The sequence below is a fragment of the Mobula birostris genome, chromosome 1, assembly GCF_030028105.1.
Source record: "Mobula birostris isolate sMobBir1 chromosome 1, sMobBir1.hap1, whole genome shotgun sequence".
Lineage (NCBI taxonomy): Eukaryota > Metazoa > Chordata > Chondrichthyes > Myliobatiformes > Myliobatidae > Mobula > Mobula birostris.
Genome location: NC_092370.1, coordinates 210,804,399 through 210,818,944, shown reverse-complemented (window position 1 = coordinate 210,818,944; position 14,546 = coordinate 210,804,399). Strand labels below are relative to the sequence as shown.

General features: G+C 43.8%; 1 protein-coding gene and 1 long non-coding RNA gene across 4 annotated transcripts in view; one reads left to right on the top strand and one right to left on the bottom strand.

The window, feature by feature from the left end:
* Positions 1-4,136, bottom strand: part of dync1h1 (dynein, cytoplasmic 1, heavy chain 1) — a 108,158-nt gene extending 104,022 nt beyond the window's left edge. Inside the window, exons 1-3 of one of the 2 annotated variants that reach the window (XM_072270640.1) lie at positions 3,806-4,136; positions 1,113-1,200; positions 568-741 (exon numbers count right to left, since the gene is read on the bottom strand). In XM_072270640.1, the coding sequence (XP_072126741.1) occupies positions 568-741; positions 1,113-1,200; positions 3,806-4,070 (527 nt within the window). In that variant the 5' untranslated portion in view covers positions 4,071-4,136. The remainder of the gene's footprint in view (positions 1-567; positions 742-1,112; positions 1,201-3,805) is intronic. The other variant, XM_072270635.1, reaches the window with a different exon arrangement.
* A 101-nt stretch (positions 4,137-4,237) lies between these two features.
* The window catches only part of LOC140204171 (uncharacterized), a 53,066-nt gene continuing 42,757 nt past the window's right edge, over positions 4,238-14,546 (top strand). For both annotated transcript variants that reach the window (XR_011887545.1, XR_011887544.1), the window contains exon 1: positions 4,238-4,323. This is a non-coding gene — a long non-coding RNA (uncharacterized lncRNA). The remainder of the gene's footprint in view (positions 4,324-14,546) is intronic.

Genomic DNA, 14,546 nt, shown 5'->3' with positions numbered 1-14,546 from the left:
TGATGTCATCTGTAAATCTATTTGTCATACCAACTATATGCTTACCCAAATCCTTGATATATGACAAACAACAGAGGATCTGGCACCAATTCTAGCATCATATCAGTTAAGTTCTTTATCCTCTTTTCAGGCATGGTCAAACCTCTTCTCAAAGTTCAATTGCAGTTTTTAAAGTAAATTCCAGCTTGTCAACAATGATTTACAATCTTCCTGGACATTCCCCATCCTCTTCAAATTTCCCTGAAACGTGTACACTTGTTTCCTCACTCTCCTAGTTCTGATGGAATGTCAGCTATCTTCTTTCCTCCTCACTGAAGCTGCTTGAACTGCTGAATGCATTCAACATTTACTTTCCCCCGACTTCCAGCACCAACACTTTTTGTTCCAAAAACATACTTTGTGTTTTCCTAACATGATTGCCCCTCAGTCAATATGCAAAACCTTTGCAAGTGGTAGTTGCTCTATGCTGAAAATTAACCAGCAAGTTTGCAAATAACTGAAATTTAACAAAAAAATTATAGGTACATTTGTTAATCTTCATAGAAGTAGAAATGAAATAACAATTACCTGTCAGCTTTGCCAGATTCTCTAATGTATGATTTGAAAAATGGAGCCACTGCATTGCTGATAATTGAATGCAACGTTTCGTATGGAGAATCTTCACTTAGTGTTATAACACGCAGTTGAGATGAAATTGGTTTATCTGCATCTATAACTGGAGTGCGTTTAATGAAAGCCAAACTAGAAAGAAAAATATTTTGGAAAATGAATTTTAAATACCTAGATTACACAGAAACACCCCATGTCCATGGTTAACAGAAATAAACCCTTGGTTGTTTTCTCAAAATAAATGAAATCACATTGCAAGAATCAGTATGTATTGATCTCAAACCACCATGTAATGAAATAGTTTTTCTTTATAAACGCACCGGAGATACCACCACGCTTTACAATTCAGATCAGAAGATTGCCTTCAGTCAAATGCTAGAATTTAGTAAATTTGACATGATTGAATTATTACATTACTTAAATACATTAACTACTTACTACTTGGAAGGCAAGGAAATTAACTAACTTTGGCATACAAGACAAATAAATCAGTAATTCAATACCTGTTAGACTTGAGTCCATAATGAATATCGGTGTTAATGCTGTAAGCTATATGCTCCTTCTCCTCTTCCCCTTCATCTCCAACATCCTCTATTAGATAAAAGCAAAAACTGATGATTTGTATAGGTTAACAATCTAATATAGAAAATAGCTACCTTTTAACCATAAATATTTAAGTTATTAGACATATCAAATATATTGGAAAATGGTATGTAACTCCATGTAGCATAGACCCCAACAAAGAATGGAGAGACAAAAATGGTACCCATAGCTGGTTTCTTGGTGCCAGAAAAGGATCTACAATGACAATGTACCAGTCTCTTCAATTACAGAGTGGGGAAGAGAAAACTAAAATAACAGCTCAAGAATTGATGTTCGAGGATTCTGAGTGAATATGTAAGTAACTGACAAGAAAACATGACAAGCTTGCAAATTGTGAAATCTTTCCATACAAAAGGAACTGCAGATGGCACATACAGTACATGACATCCCAAAGCTTGGATTTTTATCGTAAGGAATTTTTAAAACTAATCTGGATGAAAAAGGTACTCAATAATTTAATCACAAAATCACATACTGTTAATGGATTAGATATTGAGAATCAGAGTCATTTTTAATATCACCAGCATATGTTGTAAAATTTGCTGGCAAATTTGTGTTGACATGTTGCCAAGTGGTTAAGGCGTTGGTCTAGTGATCTGAAGGTTGCTAGGTCGAGCCTCAGCTGACGCAGCGTGTTGTGTCCTTGAGTAAGGCACTTAACCACACATTGCTCTGCGATGACACCGGTGTCAAGCTGTATCCGGCCCTTGTGCCCTTCCCTTGGACAACATCGGTGGCGTGGAGAGGGGAGACTTGCAGCATGGGCAACTGCCGGTCTTCCATACAACCTTGCCCAGACCTGCGCCCTGGAAACCTTCCAAGGCATAAATCCATGGTCTCACAAGACTAACGGATGCCTACACAATGTCATGAAATTTAACTTTAAAGCAGCTATACAATGAAATCCTTGGTAAAAAACTGAATTACAGTAAGCATATGTCTATTAGTTAAAATAAGTAATGCAAAAAAAAGCAAAAATAAGGAATGAGGTAGGCTTCATGGATTCAATGCCCATTTAGAAATCAGATGGCAGAGGGGAAGAAGTTGTTTCTGAAACGTTGAGTGTCTGTCTCCAGTCTCTTTTACCTTCTTCACGACTGTAACAATGAGAAGAGGGCAAAATCTTAACAGCCAATTATAGGGTCAGATGAGATTGAATTTAAGAAAAATACTAAGATGAAGGAATATTGCTCTAAGTGTTGGTTGAGGGGTGATAACCCTGTAGTGCTTGTGGTACCTAACATGATATATGCAAAACACTCAATATTTCACAAATTCTTTACACATTAATTAATTGCGATATATTTTATTTAAGAAATATTCTATTGAAAACAAAAGATGTACATTAGCTCTTTGGTGTCAGAGTTATCCAAAGGAACAGGCATTTTGATCAGAGTCAATGCCATGCATTAGCTCCTATTCTTTCACTGATCCCGTTTTATTCTTTTCACATTCTCAACTCCCAGGTCCTGCCAACCTCCCCCCCCCCCACCCCCCACCCCAGACCTATCACTGTAAAGTCACTTCTCTCATCAAGGCAAGCAGTTACTCTCACTCTGATGCGGCACGGTAGTTTAGCGGTTAGCATAAACAGTGCCAGCGATCATGACGGGGGATCAATTCCCGCCATTGTCTCTAAGGTCCCGTACGTTCTCATCACCACTTGGGATTCCTCCGGGTGCTTTGGTTTCCATCCACGTTCTAAAGACGTAAGGGTCAGGGTCAGTAAAACCGTGAGCATGCTGTGTTGGCGAGGTAGCATGGTGACACTTGAGGGATTGTGTTAGTCGTTGATGCAGACCATGCATTTCACTATATGTTTAGATGTAATCGTGTCAAGTAAAGCTAATCTTTAATATTTATCTGTGAAAGGATTAAAAAACTTTGCTGCTTCCTATGTAAAAAATTGGCAATTTGTAATCAATATAAAGGAAATACTAATAAGCCTCATTAGAAAAATGAAAAATAGGTGTGCACTGATCGATTTTACAGAACATGAAACTGTCCATATAACTGAGTCAGCTGACGATGAAATGCCAATAGGAGACAAATTGCATTTCTTCTCCCCAGCAGGGCGTCGCCCACAAAGGAAAGCATCCTTGTGGGAATCCAGGAAAATTAAAATACTAGATGTATTCGGAAATGTAAGCTACTAGTCTTACAATCAAGATTTTAAATATGTTGAAGTGATGACGGGAAGTCATACGCATTGCACAAATAAAAATAAACAGTAATTTAAACTGTAGGAAATTAGCAAAAGGCGGACGTCTCCCAAAGGAAATAGTGCAAAGCTCAAGCGCTGTCAGCAGCAATCAACTCCGACCACCCCAAACTTCCCATTAGCTTGGAAAATTGATGTTAAGATTTTGCAGTTAATTCCCCATCGGAACCTTCGCATAACGGCTGAGAGAGGACTGATTTACATTCTGCGTGTCAACCTCCGCCCGGGCCACCGCCCTCACCCAGCTCTCTGCCGGGTGCCCGGGCCGCCGCCCTCACCCAGCTCTCTGCCGGGTGCTGCCGGCCAGCAGGGCGGGCACAGAGCGCTTCTGGTTCACGTTACCCCCCGAGTAGGCGACAGGAGCGCACAAACCTTTCAGGGTCGTTCGCTCGACCAACACCGTATGCATCTGGGGGTCGGAGAGAAATTTTTTCATCTGTTCCACCGCGCTCTTCTCCTCAAAGGCCGTTTCCAGGGCTGCCGGCGCGTCGCCGCCATCTTCCAGCAGCAGCGGCACCAGCTTTCGGATGTGCTTCTGCAGAAGCGACACGTCCGCCACATTCTGCACCGTCACCTCGAGGCCGGTGCTGCCATCCTCCCCGCCGCCGCCGCCACCACCTCCGCTGCCTTCAGACATGGCGAAACTCTGAACGCTGGCCGCACCGCACGACCCTCGGGTAGATCAGCGAAGCAGGCACTGCGGCAGCCGCCCAGCCACTGAGGCGCGTCCACTGCGTCACGTGTCACTGCAGAGGGTGAGGTAATGCCGGGACGCGCCTCCTCCGCCAGGTCCCTACAGGGCCGGGCCGGGCCGGGCCGCGCCGCTCGTCTATTCTGCAGCGCGTTAAGTTCCCAGACTTCCCGATCATATCAGCACATTAGGATGAAAGGCGAGCAATATTAACTCCGTTTATTTTTCTTTCTTCACAGATCTGATTTTATATTACTGTGCGGTTGAAGCTACTTGAAGAAATATTTGTCCAGTTTTCATTTTATACCCTTTTGTTTTAAACAATTTTGTTTTTAACCATTTTGTTCTGAAGGGTTTGGGGATAAGAAAATATTACAGTTGTACAGTCCACCTCCGTAGTACTGTGCAGTTTCATGGGATATATTAATATTGGAGGCGGTCCAAACGACGTATGAGGATTGACTTGTAAAGAAATTTTTAAACTGATGGGGTCTGCACTCTTTAGTGTAGAAGAAAGAGAGGTGATGATCTTATTCAAGTACATAAGATGCTGAAGGTATAGACGTTGAGATGTTTATGTAAATAGGAGAGTCTTAAGCATGCTCTACACATTTGAAACTTAATTCACTGCTATTAAGTACAGAAATTAATCACCATAATTACTCAACAAATAAATTATAGCCATGTACTAAAATATTCCTTTTTTTATATATCTAACAGGAAATTGTTATTGCCAAAATAGAGCAACTGTGGTTCAAAGATTTGTTAGGTCACAGTTCCAGATTTGGCATCCACCCATATGAAAAGGAATCTTTTTAAAAAATTGTTTACTGCATTGCCGAATAATTGAACCATTGCTTACTCTGATGCATTACATCTTAGGAATGAAAGAAATAGAAACATAGAAAACCTACAGCACAATACAGGCCCTTTTTTGGCCAAGGTACAGATATATAGTCACCACTTACTTGTTTAAGAACACCACATAGCTCCTTTTTTTCCATCCTACAGTTATTTCAAAGCCTACCTATCTGAAGATCAATTATGTCTTCCCTATACATCTCAATCTGTATTGTCTTGCTTGACATATTCATAGCAATTACAATGGGTATTACTACATAGTGACCATTCAGTTCAGGAATCTTTGCCACAACAAAGGGTTTTGTGTAGTTTATCTGTTGACAGTGGTTTTGTTTGCTGCAATAAAATAGTATGGAACACTTTCGCAATGAACGTAAACTCACAAACACCTGTGCTTTTCCATCTGGCAGAAATGGCACTGGATGAATGACTTGCAAATTTCAGCTTGTATGTTTCATTTTGTCAAAACAAGCACATTTTACTTTTGATTTACTGCACTCTGGCTGGGTTGACCAGCTTCTTACTTGTCTCAGCATCCAGACAGATGCTGGCCTCTATGTACTGCACCTCTGAAATAGAAATGTACATATAAAGAAAGGTTATTTTGGAACCTAACTCCTTGGTTGACTGGAAGTTTGGACCTATACAATTCTATGATTTTATTATCTTCAAAAGAACATTTCAGTGGACTGGTTATTTGCTAATATTGTATAATTAATACAATAATACAAGGGTGGGCAGGGTGGCCTATTGTCCAGTAGCACTCACATCCATGGTGATGAAGTTGGTTATGGCTAGAATCCTGCCTCCTGCCCAAGCAAGGATCTACACCTACTGCACTTTGCCTATCGCTAGAATAGGTCTACAGCAGATGCATTCTCATTGGTTCTTTACACAGCCTTGGATCATCTGGATAATACTAATACTTATATCAAGCTGTAGTTTACTGACTATAGCTCAGTGTTTAACATAATCATTCCTACAGTTCTGACCAAAAAGCTCCAAAAGATACCTCCCTCTGCAATGGGGTTCTCGACCCACAGACCACAGTCTGTGCAGATTGAAAATAACATCTTCAACTCGCTGGTAATCAACACTAGCGTACCTCAAGGATGTGTGCTTAGCCCAAGGCTCTACTCTCTCTAGACCCATGACTGTGTGGCTAGGCACAGCTCAAATGCCATCTATGAATTTGCAGATGACACAACTGTAGTTGGCAGAATTTCAGTTGGTGATAAGGCGGCCTACAGGAGGGAGATCGATCAGCCGGTTGAGTGGTGTCTCAGCAACAGCTTTATACTTAACTTCAGTAAGATAGGAATAAGGAACCTTGGTTTTCAAGGGATATTGCAACTCTGATAAATAAGAAGAGGGAGTTGTATGACATGTATAGGAAACAGGGAGTAAATAAGGTGCTTGAGGAGTATAAGAAGTGCAAGAAAATACTTAAGAAAGAAATCAGGAGGGCTAAAAGACATGAGGTTGCCTTGGCAGTCGAAGTGAAGGATAATCCAAAGAGCTTTTACAGGTATATTAAGAGCAAAAGGATTGTAAGGGATAAAATTGGTCCTCTCGAAGATCAGAGTGGTCGGCTATGTGCGGAACTAAAGGAAATGGGGGAGATCTTAAATAGGTTTTTTGTGTCTGTATTTACTAAGGAAACTGGCATAAAGTCTATGGAATTAAGGGAAACAAGTAGTGAGATCATGGAAACTGTACAGATCGAAAAGGAGGAGGTACTTGCTGTCTTGAGGAAAATTAAAGTGGATCAATCCCTGGGACCTGACAGGGTGTTCCCTCGGACCTTGAAGGAGACTAGTTTTGAAATTGCAGGGGCCCTGGCAGAAATATTTAAAATGTCGCTGTCTACAGGTGAGGTGCTGGAGGATTGGAGAGTGGCTCATGTTGTTCCGTTGTTTAAAAAAGGATCGAAAAGTAATCCGGGAAATTATAGGCCAGTAAATTTAATGTCGGTAGTAGGTAAGTTATTGGAGGGAGTACTAAGAGACAGAATCTACAAGCATTTGGATAGACAGGGAACAACAGGAATTCTGCAGATGCTGGAAATTCAAGCAACACACATCAAAGTTGCTGGTGAACGCAGCAGGCCAGGTAGCATCTGTAGGAAGAGGTGCAGTGGACGTTTCAGGCCGAGACCCTTCGTCAGGACTAACTGAAGGAAGAGTGAGTAAGGGATTTGAAAGTTGGAGGGGGAGGGGGAGATCCAAAATGATAGGAGAAGACAGGAGGGGGAGGGATGGAGCCAAGAGCTGGACAGGTGATTGGCAAAAAGGGATACGAGAGGATCATGGGACAGGAGGTCCGGGAAGAAAGACGGGGGGGGGGGGGGGGACCCAGAGGATGGGCAAGAGGTATATTCAGAGGGACAGAGGGAGAAAAAGGAGAGAGAGAGAAAGAATGTGTGCATAAAAATAAGTAACAGATGGGGTACGAGGGGGAGGTGGGGCCTAGCGGAAGTTAGAGAAGTCGATGTTCATGCCATCAGGTTGGAGGCTACCCAGACGGAATATAAGGTGTTGTTCCTCCAACCTGAGTGTGGCTTCATCTTTACAGTAGAGGAGGCCGTGGATAGACATGTCAGAATGGGAATGGGATGTGGAATTAAAATGTGTGGCCACTGGGAGATCCTGCTTTCTCTGGCGGACAGAGCGTAGATGTTCAGCAAAGCGGTCTCCCAGTCTGCGTTGGGTCTCGCCAATATATAAAAGGCCACATCGGGAGCACCGGACGCAGTATATCACCCCAGTCGACTCACAGGTGAAGTGTTGCCTCACCTGGAAGGACTGTTTGGGGCCCTGAATGGTGGTAAGGGAGGAAGTGTAAGGGCATGTGTAGCACTTGTTCCGCTTACACGGATAAGTGCCAGGAGGGAGATCAGTGGGGAGGGATGGGGGGGACGAATGGACAAGGGAGTTGTGTAGGGAGCGATCCCTGCGGAATGCAGGGGGGGGAGGGAAAGATGTGCTTAGTGGTGGGATCCCATTGGAGGTGGCGGAAGTTACGGAGAATAATATGTTGGACCCGGAGGCTGGTGGGGTGGTAGGTGAGGACCAGGGGAACCCTATTCCTAGTGGGGTGGCGGGAGGATGGAGTAAGAGCAGATGTGCGTGAAATGGGGGAGATGCGTTTAAGAGCAGAGTTGATAGTGGAGGAAGGGAAGCCCCTTTCTTTAAAAAAGGAAGACATCTCCCTCGTCCTAGAATGAAAAGCCTCATCCTGAGAGCAGATGCGGCGGAGACGGAGGAATTGCGAGAAGGGGATGGCGATTTTGCAAGAGACAGGGTGAGAAGAGGAATAGTCCACATGGCTGTGAGAGTCAGTAGGGTTATAGTAGACATCAGTGGATAAGCTGTCTTCAGAGACAGAGACAGAAAGATCTAGAAAAGGGAGGGAAGTGTCAGAAATGGACCAGGTAAACTTGAGGGCAGGGTGAAAGTTGGAGGCAAAGTTAATAAAGTCAACGAGTTCTGCATGTGTGCAGGAAGCAGCGCCAATGCAGTCGTCGATGTAGCGAAGGAAAAGTGGGGGACAGATACCAGAATAGGCACGGAACAGAGATTGTTCCACAAACCCAACAAAAAGGCAGGCATAGCTGGGACCCATACAGGTGCCCATAGCTACACCTTTAGTTTGGAGGAAGTGGGAGGAGCCAAAGAAATTATTAAGAGTAAGGACTAATTCCACTAGACGGAGCAGAGTGGTGGTAGAGGGGAACTGATTAGGTCTGGAATCCAAAAAGAAGCGTAGGGCTTTGAGACCTTCCTGATGGGGGATGGAAGTATATAAGGACTGGACATCCATGGTGAAAATAAAGCAGTGAGGGCCAGGGAACTTAAAATCATCGAAAAGTTTAAGAGCATGAGAAGTGTCACGAACATAGGTCAGAAGGGATTGAACAAGGGGTGATAAAACAGTGTCGAGGTATGCAGAAATGAGTTCGGTGGGGCAGGAGCAAGCTGAGACAATAGGTCGGCCAGGACAGGCAGGTTTGTGGATCTTGGGTAGGAGGTAGAAACGGGAAGTGCAGGGTGTACCCTTACACTTCCTCCCTTACCACCATTCAGGGCCCCAAACAGTCCTTCCAGGTGAGGCAACACTTCACCTGTGAGTCGACTGGGGTGATATACTGCGTCCGGTGCTCCCGATGTGGCCTTTTATATATTGGCGAGACCCGACGCAGACTGGGAGACCGCTTTGCTGAATATCTACGCTCTGTCCGCCAGAGAAAGCAGGATCTCCCAGTGGCCACACATTTTAATTCCACATCCCATTCCCATTCTGACATGTCTATCCACGGCCTCCTCTACTGTAAAGATGAAGCCACACTCAGGTTGGAGGAACAACACCTTATATTCCGTCTGGGTAGCCTCCAACCTGATGGCATGAACATCGACTTCTCTAACTTCCGCTAGGCCCCACCTCCCCCTCGTACCCCATCTGTTACTTATTTTTATGCACACATTCTTTCTCTCTCTCTCCTTTTTCTCCCTCTGTCTCTCTGAATATACCTCTTGCCCATCCTCTGGGTCCCCCCCCACCCCTTTGTCTTTCTTCCCGGACCTCCTGTCCCATGATCCTCTCGTATCCCCTTTTGCCAATCACCTGTCCAGCTCTTGGCTCCATCCCTCCCCCTCCTGTCTTCTCCTATCATTTTGGATCTCCCCCTCCCCCTCCAACTTTCAAATCCCTTACTCACTCTTCCTTCAGTTAGTCCTGATGAAGGGTCTCGCCCTGAAACGTCGACTGCACCTCTTCCTACAGATGCTGCCTGGCCTGCTGGATAGACAGGGACTTATTAGGGAGAGTCAACATGGCTTTGTGTGTGGTAGGTCATATTTGACCAATCTATTGGAGTTTTTCGAGGAGGTTACCAGGAAAGTGGATGAAGGGAAGGCAGTGGATATTGTCTACATGGACTTCAGTAGGGCCTTTACAAGGTCCCGCATGGGAGATTAGTTGGGAAAATTCAGTCGCTAGGTATACATGGAGAGTTGGTAAATTGGATTAGACATTGGCTCAATGGAAGAAGCCAAAGAGTGGTAGTAGAGAATTGCTTCTCCGAGTGGAGGCCTGTGACTAGTGGTGTGCCACAGGGATCATTGCTGGGTCCATTGTTATTTGTCATCTATATCAATGATCTGGATGATAATGTGGTAAATTGGATCAGCAAATTTGCTGATGATACAAAGTTTGGAGGTGTAGTAGACAGGAAGATTTTCAGAGCCTGCAGAGGGATTTGGACCAGCTGGAAAAATGGGCTGAAAAATGGCAGATGGAGTTTAATACAGACAAGTGTGAGGTATTGCACGTTGGAAGGACAAACCAAGGTAGAACATACAGGGTTAATGGTAAGGCACTGAGGAGTGCAGTGGAACAGAGGGATCTGGGAATACAGATACAAAATTCCCTAAAAGTGGCGTCACAGATAGATAGGGTCGTAAAGAGAGCTTTTGGTACATTGGCCTTTATTAATCAAGGTATTGAGTATAAGAGCTGGAATGTTATGATGAGGTTGTATAAGGCATTGGTGAGGCCGGATCTGGAGTATTGTGTTCAGTTTTGGTCACCAAATTACAGGAAGGATATAAATAAGGTTGAAAGAGTGCAGAGAAGGTTTACAAGGATGTTGCCGGGACTTGAGAAACTCAGTTACAGAGAAAGGTTGAATAGGTTGGGACTTTATTCCCTGGAGCATAGAAGAATGAGGGGAGATTTGATAGAGGTATATAAAATTATGATGGGTATAGATAGAGTGAATGCAAGCAGGCTTTTTCCACTGAGGCAAGGGGAGAAAAAAAAACAGAGGACATGGGTTAAGGGTGAGGGGGAAAAAGTTTAAAGGGAACATTGGGGGGGCTTCTTCATACAGAGAGTGGTGGGAGTATGGAATGAACTGCCAGAGGAGGTGGTAAATGCGGGTTCTTTTTTAACATTTAAGAATAAATTGGACAGATACATGGATGGGAGGTGTATGGAGGGATATGATCCGTGTGCAGGTCAGTGAGACTAGGCAGAAAATGGTTCGGCACAGCCAAGAAGGGCCAAAAGGCCTGTTTCTGTGCTGTAGTTTCTATGGTTCTAAGATCAAAGAATTAAATGTGGGATTCAGAAAGGGTAGGATGAGTGAACACCCAGCAGTTCTCATTGAGGGAAGTGGAAAGGGTGAGCAATTTCAAGTTCCTGGGTGTCAACATCTCTGAGGATCTATGCTGCACCTAACATATCGATGCAGTTTCAAAGAAGGGCCAACTGGGTAGATTTCATAAAGAGTTTAAGAAGGTTTGGTATGTCACCCAAGACACTCATAAATTTCTGCAGATGTACCGTGGAGAGCATTCTACTGGCTACATCACCATCTGGTATTGGGGGTGGGGGGTGGGGAAGGGGCACCACAAAGGATCAAAATAAGCTGCAGAAAATTATAAACTCAGTCAGTTCCATCATGGGCACTAGCTTCCCCAGCATCCAGGAAATCTTCAAGGAGTGATGCCTCAAAAAGGCAGCATCCATCATTAAGGGCTCCCATCACCTAGGACATGCCGTCTTCTCATTGCTAGCATCATAGAGGTGGTCCAGGAGCATGAAGGCCCACACTCAATGATTCAGGAACAGTTTTTTCCTCTCTGCCATCAAATTTCTGAATGGATGTTAAACTCACGAACAGAACCTCTCTTTTTTCCCCCTCTTTTTGCACTAATTTAACTTTGTATATACTTTAAACAACTATTTTCACATTTTACTGTCACATTTTTCTAAATTTTGAAATATATTGAAGGTGTGTTTGAGCTAATCTACATCATGTCAAATCAAAAGAAAAATTCCAAAACCTGTCAGCAATTTACTGAAAATCAAAAAAAACAAAATTGCAAGGCTGAAAAAATATTCATCCCTATGCTGACTTTCCTCAGGCGCAATACTGTATATTACTTTGCCAACTCACTCAATTTTTTGATGTAGAAAATTGAAGGATTGCCTGTTTTCAATGAATTTATAAGAATAAGAACATGTTCTCTATATAGGTCTCTATATAGTAGATTTTCGGCAGACCAAACCAAAATGAAGACAAAAGAGCATTCAAAGCAATTCAGGAAAACGATAATAGAGAAGCACAAATCTGGGTAAATGTACAAGACTGTCTCAAAGATATTGAACATACCTCAGAACTCAGTGGTCCAATGTGAAAAAGTGGAAAAAATATGAAACTACAGCCACACTGCCAAGGTCAGGCCATCACTCTAAACTTAGTTTCTGGAGAAGAATGGCACTTGTGAGAGAGGCAACTGTGACGCTAACTGTCACTTTTGAGTGAGCTGCAGAAGTCAGTGGCTGAAACTGGCGTTGAAGTTCATGACTCCACAATCTCTAAGGCCTTGCACAAAAAGGGCATTTAAGGAGGAGTAGCAAGGATGAAACCCTGGCTAAAAAAGGCCCATAAAGACTTTGTGAAGTGCCACTTAGAAGAAACTGTAAAGATGTGGAAGGTCTTGTGGTCAGATGTGGCTAGAGTGGAACTTTTTAGCCTCAACACTCAGTGGTATGTGTGGTGTAAATCTAAGACTGTGCACTATCTCTACTGTAAAGTGTGGTGGAGATAGCATCATCCTATGGGGATGTTTTTCAGTAGCAGGGACTAGAGATTGGGTTAGGATGATTGGGAAGATAAAAGCTGCTAAATACAGGGAGATCCTGGATAAAAACCTGCTAGCCTCTGCCAGAATACTTAAACTTGGGAGTAACATAGAACATAGAATAGTACAGCACAGTACAGGCCCTTTGGCCCACTATGTTGTACTGACCCTCAGACCCTGCCTCCCATATAACCTCCCACCTTAAATTCCTCCATATACCTGTCTAGTAATCTCTTAAACTTCTCTAGTGTATCTGCCTCCACCACTGACTCAGGCAGTGCATTCCACGCACCAACCACTCTCTGAGAAAAAAAACCTTCCTCTAATATCCCCCTTGAACTTCCCACCCCTTACCTTAAAGCCATGTCCTCTTGTATTGAGCAGTGGTGCCCTGGGGAAGAGGCACTGGCTATCCACTCTATCTATTCCTCTTATTATCTTGTACACCTCTATCATGTCTCCTCTCATCCTCCTTCTCTCCAAAGAGTAAAGCCCTAGCTCCCTTAATCTCTGATCATAATGCATACTCTCTAAACCAGGCAGCATCCTGGTAAATCTCCTCTGTACCCTTTCCAATGCTTCCACATCCTTCCTATAATGAGGCGACCAGAACTGGACACAGTACTCCAAGTGTGGCCTAACCAGAGTTTTATAGAGCTGCATCATTACATCGTGAGGCAACTTTCAGGGATCTGTGGACATGTACCCCCAGATCCCTCTGCTCCTCTACACTACCAAGTATCCTGCCATTTACTTTGTACTCTGCCTTGGAGTTTGTCCTTCCAAAGTGTACCACCTCACACTTCTCTGGGTTGAACTCCATCTGCCACTTCTCAGCCCACTTCTGCATCCTATCAATGTCTCTCTGCAATCTTCGACAATCCTCTACACTATCTACAACACCACCAACCTTTGTGTCGTCTGCAAACTTGCCAACCCACCCTTCTACCCCCACATCCAGGTTGTTAATAAAAATCACGAAAAGTAGAGGTCCCAGAACAGATCCTTGTGGGACACCACTAGTCACAATCCTCCAATCTGAATGTACTCCCTCCACCACGACCCTCTGCCTTCTGCAATTCTGAATCCACCCGGCCAAACCTCCCTGGATCCTATGACTTCTGACTTTCTGAATAAGCCTACTGTGTGGAACCTTGTCAAATGCCTTACTAAAATCCATATAGATCACATCCACTGCACTACCCTCATCTATATGCCTGGTCACCTCCTCAAAGAACTCTATCAGGCTTGTTAGACACTATCTGCCCTTCACAAAGCCATGCTGACTGTCCCTGATCAGACCATGATTCTTTAAATGCCCATAGATCCTATCTCTAAGAATCTTTTCCAACAGCTTTCCCACCACAGATGTAAGGCTCACTGGTCTATAATTACCCGGACTATCCCTTGTTTTTTGAACAAGGGGACAACATTCGCCTCCCTCCAATCCTCCGGTACCATTCCCATGGACAACGAGGACATAAAGATCCTAGCCAGAGGCTCAGCAATCTCTTCCCTCGCCCCATGGAGCAGCCTGGGGAATATTCCGTCAGGCCTCGGGGACTTATCCGTCCTAATGTATTTTTAACAACTCCAACACCTTCTCTCCCTTAATATCAACATGCTCCAGAACATCAACCTCACTCATATTGTCTCATATGTCTCATTGTCTCATTCATAGAGGAAGCTTGTCTTTCAGCAGGACAATGACCCAAAGCATACTGCTAGAGAAACCATAGAGTGGCTTCAAATGAAGAAAATGGATGCCCTTCAGTGGCCCAATTAGAGTCCTGACCTCAACCCGATTGACCATCTCTGGCGAGACCTCAAAGTTGCCATCCACTATCACTTCCTAACTAATCTGGCACATGTAATTCATTTGTAGATTTAATTCTTACTTTCCTAAGTTACT